Source organism: Henckelia pumila, chromosome 1, assembly GCF_033568475.1.
Source record: "Henckelia pumila isolate YLH828 chromosome 1, ASM3356847v2, whole genome shotgun sequence".
NCBI classification, from domain to species: Eukaryota; Viridiplantae; Streptophyta; class Magnoliopsida; order Lamiales; family Gesneriaceae; genus Henckelia; species Henckelia pumila.
In genome coordinates, this window is record NC_133120.1 from 111,529,684 (window position 1) to 111,539,376 (window position 9,693).

General features: G+C 36.0%; 2 protein-coding genes across 6 annotated transcripts; one reads left to right on the top strand and one right to left on the bottom strand.

Moving 5' to 3' along the window:
• The first annotated feature begins 1,214 nt into the window (after window positions 1-1,214).
• LOC140874896 (uncharacterized) lies at window positions 1,215-5,404 on the top strand. 5 transcript variants are annotated; one of them, XM_073278371.1, is made up of 12 exons: window positions 1,269-1,320; window positions 1,438-1,476; window positions 2,118-2,191; window positions 2,280-2,342; window positions 3,072-3,185; window positions 3,439-3,618; window positions 4,019-4,098; window positions 4,203-4,242; window positions 4,340-4,447; window positions 4,577-4,657; window positions 5,065-5,187; window positions 5,260-5,404. In XM_073278371.1, exons 3-12 carry the CDS (start codon window positions 2,189-2,191, stop codon window positions 5,308-5,310), a joined length of 843 nt encoding a protein of 280 aa, XP_073134472.1. In that variant the 5' UTR covers window positions 1,269-1,320; window positions 1,438-1,476; window positions 2,118-2,188; the 3' UTR covers window positions 5,311-5,404. The 5 variants fall into 5 exon arrangements, with proteins under 5 accessions (XP_073134474.1, XP_073134472.1, XP_073134473.1 ...); XM_073278374.1 differs by lacking the exon at window positions 1,269-1,320 and having other exon boundaries at window positions 1,347-1,476; window positions 4,340-4,408; XM_073278370.1 differs by lacking the exon at window positions 1,269-1,320 and having other exon boundaries at window positions 1,351-1,476.
• Window positions 5,405-6,197: 793 nt separating this feature from the next.
• Window positions 6,198-9,438, bottom strand: LOC140874118 (uncharacterized). Its single transcript, XM_073277395.1, has 2 exons — window positions 8,886-9,438; window positions 6,198-8,122 (listed from the first exon to the last, which is right to left on the bottom strand). The coding sequence occupies exons 1-2, from the start codon at window positions 9,421-9,423 to the stop codon at window positions 6,969-6,971; spliced, it is 1,692 nt and encodes a 563-aa protein (XP_073133496.1). The 5' UTR covers window positions 9,424-9,438; the 3' UTR covers window positions 6,198-6,968.
• Window positions 9,439-9,693: the final 255 nt, after the last annotated feature.

A 9,693-nucleotide genomic window follows, 5' to 3' on the forward strand; every position in this document is an offset into this window, starting at 1 on the left:
AACCCGAGAACAAACCTTGGAGCTGCGAATTAGTGTTAGTGAAGAGACTATGATCGAGTCGAGCGAGAGAAGTGTCACGAACAGATAAATTGAGGTTTTGTGAACGAAACCACTTTGTTCTTTCGAAATAGGGTTTTGAACGATTAGAGTGGTGGAGACCGGGTTCGGGTTTCTCGGGCCGGGTTTTGCTAGTATTTTTAATACCTGAACCGGGAATTTTTTTTAAATAACAGTCGGAAAATACAATAAAAATGTTGAAATGTCACCAAATAATGAAAAGCGACTCAAAAAAGTGGTAAAAAAAACAGTAAATAGATGAAAGTTCTGTTTGGATGTGTATTTGTAAATTTTTTTTATAAATAGTTTTTTAAATTTTTTTAATAAAATATTATAAAAGTTGTTTTAAGAATAAATTTGTGTTTGACAAATATTTATAAAAAATAGTTTATAGTTAAAAATGTGGTTTTGTATTGTTGGTGTATCTTGGTTTGCGCATTTTGGGTCTCCATGTGACCATTTTGGCGTTTGATTAAAAATAAATCATTTTAGTGGGTTTTCTCTTAATCTGGCTCATTCTCAAATTTCAGTGGGTTTGGGTAACTATTTTAAAAATGTCACGCCCCACCACGGCAACACCAATATAATTTTTATTGTATAAATCAACTAGATTCATGTATATTCATGCAATATTCTGATATATGTCTAAAATATAAATAAATATATAATATGATATTTATCATATCATCAAATTTGATTGTGTCGTTAGCATAAAATGTTATTAAATTTTATAATTTGACACAGTAAAATTATTATTAAATAAATATCGATAGAAAAATAACAGAACGACGCGACGGAGCTCTCTCTTTCAAATGAAAAAGAAAATCGTTTTTTTTTTTTTTTAGTTGCGAACTTTTAACTCAATTTATGTCCAATTCTGCTTAGGTAGTGTTTGGTAGAGCTTCTAGGAAGCATTTCTCAGCTTTTCGTTAACAAAATTTCACAAAATTTCAAATTTTTGTTAACGAAAAGGTGAGAAGTATTTTTAAGAAGCTCTCCCAAACACTACCTTAATCAGTGTTTGACAAAACTTTTAGTAAGCCTTAGATTTTTTTTTTTTAGTTAAAAAATAGCTGAGACGCTCCAAAACACTGCCTTAATTGTTAATTCTTAAAAATTGTGCTATTATACTTTCTCAAAATAAAATAAAATAAAAGAAAAAAAATTGTGCTATTATACAAAAACGAATTATGCTGTATTTGAACGACTTCGTTTTCTTCGAATTTATTCTACAGAATATGCGAAATGATGGAGAAAGATGAGGTAGTTTTATCCTTACATATTCGTTTTTACAATTTCAGAAATATTGTTACGAGTTGATTTTCAAGAAAAGTCCATTCTTCCAGTTTTACCAATCTTGATCGAGATTATTATTTGCAGATCGAAAAGGAATCACCTGATCATAATCACGAGATTCTGGTCAGTTGACGCCAAAAGATTACACCTTTGCAGTTTGATTTTGCATTTGCTGTTTACTTGAACATTTTACTTCGGCATTTTCAGTTTACTTGAACATATTACTTTTGAATTTGACCATTTTGTTGGAAAATCAAATCAAAGCCTTTGTCCTGTCAATTAATCAGAGTGCTGGGGATTGAAATCTTTTCCTCGACTGTAGCCGATATATAGTCGGTTATATATTGTAGATATTAGTTTCCTTTTTCGTGGGTATATACTACTAGCATTTTGTGTGACTCTTGTTCATAGTAATCAATTGCCAAGATTGTTTCTTTCCTATTTTTATTTCATGATATCAAGCTATCTCCAATCGGGCATGGTTTTTTGGGGGCAGTGTTTCTTTCCCTACTGGGCGCCGGGGATGGTGCACTGCACTATCCTTCATATTTCAAAGACTATTTCAAATTTCTTGAATTGGTTATTGCTGATCCAGTAGATTACTTAGTGGACGTGGTCCACCTAATACTCGCAAATTAACAGCTGCTATATGGATATTAGCATGCATTTTACACTCTGGATGCTACCGAGTACCAAGTAGTGTATTAAAATAGGAGAGTCCACTGAGATTAAGTGTCTGCAATATTTTTGTTGCGCTATTGTAGGTCATTGGCTCATTGCAGTAGAGCGATACCTTGGATCATCTACCGCCAATGACATTGCTAGACTTAAACACATGGTAAAAGACATGGTTTTCTGGAATATTGGGAAGCCTCGATAGTCTAAATTGTAGGTGTTTGTTTTACATTTAAATTTTGGCATGCCAGGGTTCCAATAATGATTCTAAAGTTTTAAAGCCACCCCCCGTCTTCATTCCAGTCCAACACAAGGTATTGTTCCTCCCCCTCCCACCTATTATATTATTGGACAGAAAGATTATAGGCCACGATATTTGATCCGAAAGAACGATTTTTAAGTGAGATGTGAAGCCATATAGCACTGATCGGGGGTGGAGAGTGATCTCTGTTTATGACAAAGCAGCATGGGGCATTGGTCAAACATTTGAAAGCTGATCAGAAATTTTTGGTGTTGAATTAGTTTAGGGAATATATGAGTGAGAGTGGAGAAGTGTATGGTGCAACCAAAAAGTTTGTGGAGTAGTGAAGTTGGTGCCCCAGGGAAGTGTGAACTTAGTGGCACATTTGATGAATTTATTGCATCCAAGAAAAAAAATTGATAATTAAGTTTCATGTTCTTCTTTCTTGTGCTTCAGCTTGAGGCAAAGTTTCGAAAAAGTAAATTGAACTCCATTTTTCAGTCATTTATATCTCGACTTTATGGATTGAAATCATTTGATTGTGGCCTAGATATAATTGGTGATATATTCTAGGGATAAGTTCCCTTCTTGCAGATATCTATTCCTTATGTAAAGGAAGAAATTTGCATATCAATCATGTAATTTTTCATTCATAAAAATCGAGGAGAACAAGATTTCATTTCACGTTTTATATTTTCTTATTATAGAATCACATGCTTGAAGTAGGAATGAATAGTTCACGATGGGGTTTTATGTTGGAAGTAGCTATCTTGATTGGCAGTGACATTGTGTTAATTGACAGAAACAAAAGGAGGCTCAAGTTTTGGATGACATTCAAATTCATAAGAGAGCCGATAAATATTGTCCAAATTCTTCAATGTATTCGAGATTGGTATCGCTTTTGGAGTCCTTGGAGGTTGTTTGCTTCATCCTTGAATTTTTTTTTTCTTTTGAGTTGGTCATTATATGTTATCTACACATTTGTATTGCTTTATCGAGTTAAAGTTCTTCTTGTTTGACTCTATACCAAGCTTAATGTTTTTACCCTCATATGTTAATTTCATTTTAACCAAAAACTGATTGGATCTTGTCATCCATTTATACCGTTCATCTGCATTTTTACCCCTAGATTATCATCCATGTCTGACTCTTTCTTGAAGTTAATGTAGGGGCTCGAGAAGCAAGAATCAGATTTCCAATCCCGGCGGAATTTAGAGTGGTCAAGATTGCAGGTGGAGGTTGGGGAACTTGATGAAATTTTGTGTAGTGCTACAGATGATAATGAATGTGGTGATGCCACTGATAGTTCGTTTCAAAACTGCAGTGAGAAGCTGGGTTTGAGAAAGGAGGTTAGTTCGGTAGTATACAGTTTTCTATATTGAAATGAATACTTCATGGCTTAGTTTGGTAACTTCCTCGTCAATGCATTTGATTTTTCGATTTCCTTCTTTGTATGGCAATGAATCTGACAGAGTTTTATTAATGGCACACTCTCCTCTTTGTATTTGTTATGTGAATGGTGTTTCATAATAATCACATATAAACAAAAAAAAAAATTGTATTTGCTTATTAGTCCTTGAGAATCCCACATCAACCAGCATTTCCTAAAGATTGAGCAAGATTTTAATGAGTTTTGAGTTTCAAGTTGATCGCTGACTCATCCTACTTTCATAGCGCTTCTTGTCTTCTGAGCATTGTGTTTTCTAGTTGTTGTTTTGACTATTGGTTGTCTTTCCTGTCTTTCAACAGGAACTTGCTGCAAAACTAAGATCAGTTGTGCAATTGAAGCGGGAGCTTGATGAAGTGCCGTCACAAGCGGAACTCATACAGTACACATCTAAGCTTTTCGAATCTTTGCCCTACGAATTGAACTCCAAATTTGTTGGTTGCTTACATTTATATATCTATGTTGAATCTGTATCTAACGATGTAGGTATGAAATACGATCTTCTGAACTCAATAATCAGATTCAGGTAAATGATACATCAGAATCTAATGATTTGTGTGTTAACAAATATACGTTTTTCCCTTTAACTGATTAGCTGCCTAACCGCTCTGGCTACTACGCAGAAAAAGCATCGACAAACCCGTAAGCTCTACGACACATATAATGCCTTGATGGAGATTAAGGATTTAATGGTAAAGGAAATATCCTTGTTGAACTCCATTAGTTTGCAGGTGAAAAATGTTCATTATTTCTCCGTTGTTTGCTGAATTTTATACAACTGTCATATTATTATCACACATCTTCAAGCATTCTGTCACTACTTTACATATAATGTGTACTTTCATGTATTATTTCCGCAGTTTCAAGATGCTATTAGCAGTGTTGATGGGCGTTGTAAACTCATCCATTCCCTAGAGGGAATTTTGAGAGGAACCCAACAGGTACTGATTTCCTTGTGAAATGTCAACGAGTTCGAGTTTTTGAATTTGTAGCTAATGCATCCGAGCCAATAAAATTTTGTGATACACACGCTTATTAGTGTCTAAGCATGAAATATACCAGAACTAGAACTCTTTAGGCTTATAGCTTGGTGTTGGGATTTGGAAGGAAATGAATCAAATGATAGGTAATTTAAAAGTTTGATTGTTCGGGGGATTTTAATGAAAGGAAAAGAAAGGAAAATGTGTTATAGATATTGTATTTAGAAAGATATTGTCTTTTCTTTTTCGTTTTATATCAGGTCAAAATATGATATGAAGCTAATAATATGTCTCTGTATAGTGTCGTTGTAACTTATGAATTCAAGATTGGTTTTCTTAAACTAGAGCAACTTTTTCTGACCTTACAGAAACTGGAGAAAGTGGAATTGACACTGCAATCTGAGGAAAAAATATGCGACTCTATTAAAGAAAAGTGCACAGCAGCAATTTCAGAACAAAGGCAAAACTCAACCCTCCTGAAACTTCTTCAGGTATGGTGGTTATGTTGAAATCCTTTTTTTCCACATTGCACTTATACTCACATTGCATCCTTTTAATTCCAGGAAGAACGTGCAAGAAACGAGAGACTTCGGGCTCAGATTAATCGAACATAGATCAATTTCCTGAAATTTGTCTATAACGATTGTTGTCTCAAGTGGATTCTCTAATGACATTAATATATAGTGAATGTGTGCCTCAGGAGCTTCATATGATCGTCCAATTTCGTTAACTTGTGAAAAGTTTAATCCCTTATGCCCTGAACTGGCATGGGGAAAACAAAGTTAAAGGTGAATTTCTAATGCATTTGGGTAGTTCAACCTTAGCATTGCAAAGAAATAGAACCATATACAATTTTCCATTCAAAAAACAGGACTACATAATAGCTTAATAATACCTAATTCAAAGAAAGAGAAACAGAAGCAGAATCAACAGAATATAATCGAAGATCGAGTCCATTCGGACCATGTTTGTTATCCAATGCCATTTATAGCTGAAACGGTGGCACGTCACCGTTCCTACCCGGGTTTCTCTCCGGCACCAATTTTAGTTTCTTTGAATGAGTCAGTTTTTTCCTTGGTTTAATTTCCTACAACATCAATATGGTTTACTACATCAGCATATATGCATTCTATTTTTATCAATACAATTTGCTCGCTACGTCAATACTTTTATCAAAAGAAAATATATTTCTCATTATTAATTTAATATCTTCTAAAAAATAAACTTTCTCCCAATATTATAAGATCCGCTACATTTTATTTTACATTTAAATATTTTTTTGGAAATGCGAAGTAAAAATCCCTAGCAGTACTAGGGTAGGATATCATATATATATTATATAATATTATGCAATTTTGCTCGTATGTCATTTTCAACCTCTTGGATTTGTTTAGATATGTCAAACCTAACGTGCATTGTCTTAGTCCTTGACTTCAATGGCATTAATAAATAAATTTAACATCACGGCACCATCCGAAGCATTTAACTTTTGAAATCTATATTCAATAAATAAAGATTTTATATATAATGCACATTCTAAAGGATACATTACAATGGTGTCTTCATTCATTAAACAATAGGTGATAACATTATATGGGGCCAACAATAATTCGATATAAAATTCAATTTTATCCTGCAAAAAGGCCACATACTGTACCACTCATTGCTGAAGAATCAAGACACAAAAAAGATGAAACAAAATACCCGTATGAACCATGGCTTGCACATGGTAGAACTTCCTACTGGGGTCACGGTAACATCCTTGAGTCAGAATTGCGCCATGGCCCATCGAGCCATGTTCCAATGAGCTGGTCAAACGCCACCCACGAAAATGCCAGAAAATGACATCCATACTAGCAATTTTATGTTGGGTTCGATAGTCCGAATCGTTTTGAATCCATCATCACTCGAGGCAGATATGTCAACCAGAATCCTTCAACCAGGAGTTCTGTAACAAGGCATGCATCTGCAGATTGCAGGCGTCTTTAATCCGGTGTAGCACTTTGTTCACCTGAAAGACATTTAGTTACAAGAACTAAACTCATGTCGACTTGTTACTCCCTTAGACATCATCCGTTGACTGTCATGTATTGATTGTCAGATATGGATTCGATAAGTTGAGAAGAGAAACGGTCTAAGGCATTTTGCACGACGAAACTTATCCCAAGATTATTAAGCAAAATTTCGAACTTTTTATAGATGAATCGTAACAATCTCCTCCTCATCCGACCTTGGTTCCATCCACTCTGAAGACAGCATTGTCAACTTGATTTCAACGCTTCCCAAGCTTTCTAGGATCTTTGCTCGTCTTCAGGATTTCAGCCACTGCCTCGGCCTTCTGTAATATACATGTTCTTCTTTCACGAGAAGAAACCTTTTGTCTGCTACGTGTATCAGGTAACTTTGTCGAGTGAGGTACTGATGACATCAGATCATCTAGTTTCTGAGCCTTATCAGGCATTCCCCGTTTCTTTAGTTCATGGTTCATTCTTTGATATGTGAGATATTGAGGAATGACGCCTCGGCGAATCATGTCCTCAAACTCGGCAACAGCATCATCAAAACGACGCATTTTGCACAGTAAGTGGATCAACATAGTACTAGAAGACAAGTCCAAGTCACAACCTTTTGATCTCATATCTGTAATAATCTGCATTGTTAGGTCCAGTTCCTGCTCCTTACACAGCATTTTTACCAGTAGCTGATACGTGAGGCGATCTGGCCCATATCCAAGAGCAATCATTTTGTTATAAAGAGTTAAGCCGTCTTTTAGTTTACCGAATTTCGAGAAGTACCTGAAAAAGTAGTTATAAGTAGTCGAAGTTGGCACACATTTCTTATCTAACATCATATGAACTATCCTGCATGCGGCTACCAGATCCCCAGCCTTACAGAAACCCTTCACCAGCGAATTATAGGTTGAAATTGTGGGACCAGATTCCAAAATTGAAAACCTTTCTAGCATACCCAGTGCCTCTTTAAACCTGCCTTCTTCTCCTAAAGCATCAATTACCGGATTGTATACAATCGCATTTGGTTCAACACCTTCCATTTTCATTTCATCAATTAAATTCAATGCCATGTCAGGACGACGCATTCTGCATAATCCTTCAACCAATGTCCCATAACTTACTACAGTTGGTTTGACATTCTCTTTTTTCATATGCTCCCAAAGTCGCTCAGCATGTTTAAGCCTTCGTAATCGAAACCAGCCATTTAGTAACATATTATATACTCTAATGGATGGTGACCAGCTTGGATTTTCTACCTTGTACTTATCAAGATACTGTGAGGCCACTTTAACCTGTCCCTCTTTGCACAAAGAATCTAGTAGAATCTCCAACAAATTCTTTTCAGAGTTCAACTCACAGGAGATATCCAAAGTTGATGCATATTTAAAAGCTCGAATTGCACCGAAGGGATTACCTGCATACCCATCAGATATTAATAACGCATTCATAGTTCCACACAGACCAAATGCCATACTCAATATACAAGTAAACATAGAATATTCTTTGCAGATTCTTAGTATTTTACGGATGCGAAAACTGACACATTCTTGTGAAATCGATTTAACAAGCAGCCAGCTTTCTGATGCAAACTCCATGTCAAAAAACGTGATGATATTCGATATAGCTAGAATGGTCCTACATTACAACTTAAGCGACAGTCCTATTAAAATAGAATACAACACACATCTTTAACACAACAATCTGAGACTATAAGGTTGTGTTTGGATTGATAGACTGGTAAATGATTATGATAGATTTCAGATGACATCCAATACTAGAAATTCACTTGAATTAAATTCATCCAAGCAAATCAATGAACTCGAGATCATATAATTGAAATCCATCATTTCAAATTTATCAATCCAATTGCACCCCAAAAGATTTAAAATGTGATAAGTTCAAGTAAAATCAACTTTTCGTGCAGCCAGTTAATCCAAAGCAAAAACCATAGAAAATAGTTTACTCAACAAAACAAGATACTTCTCTCACACTAACGTATGACAGCATCTAAAGCAAAATTATACCAAACGGATTGCTAAATCGAATCAGCCTCAATTAAAAGAGAATTACTTGTCTACTTAATCACTGAAACCAGTGACCGGAGGTGAACAAAGTAACGGTAACAAGGCATATGTAGAACGTTAGTAAATAACTTCGGGACATCAAAACATACATACCTGAGCGCGCATGTCTCCTTATCATGATAGCAAAGGTGTCAAAATCCGGTCTTTCGCTCGCATCCCCTTGTATCTGGTCAAGAATCAAGCGCCAAGCTGAATCGAATTCTCGTCCCTTACCAAGGGAATTAATCATGGCATTGAAAACCGGCATAGAGAACTGATAACCGGGCTGCTTTTTGGCCCATTGGAAGAGGGTGAAGAGGGGCTTCGGAGAGGAATCAAAATGGTCGAAAATTTCGAGTAAAAGATTCGAGTCCGGATTGATCTGGGATGCGATTAGGGCCTCTTCCAAGGCGGGACCAGGCTTGATAGCTGGACTTGAGAGTATACTGGAGACGCGGGCGAGGGCACCTGAGATGTTGGAGTTGGGGTTTTGGTGAGCTTGTTGCGCCGGTGGAGGGTGTGAGGGAGGAGGAAGAGGGCGGATGGGGATTGAGAAGGTGAGCTGGTCGGAGTCGGGGGTGGGCGTACGGAGGATGGCATTGGCTCTGGCGAGAATCGAGCGCCGGCCGTAGGAGGTGGGGAGACGGCTCATGAGGAATATTTTCAAATAAATAATAATAATAACATGATAATATCAAAACAACAAAAATTCGGACCATCCGTCCTGCTTCCTAACTGCTGAGGTATTCTCCAACTCAAATTGGCTCTATTTCATCGGTCTTCCAAAATAGTTATCAATAATTTTTGTTTTCAAAAATCTTTCTTCAACTCATAGATATTGTCAAATTCTCTATTTTTTTATTTTTCATTTTCGCCTATTACTTATATATATGAATATATTAGAGATCGTGATAACGCAATG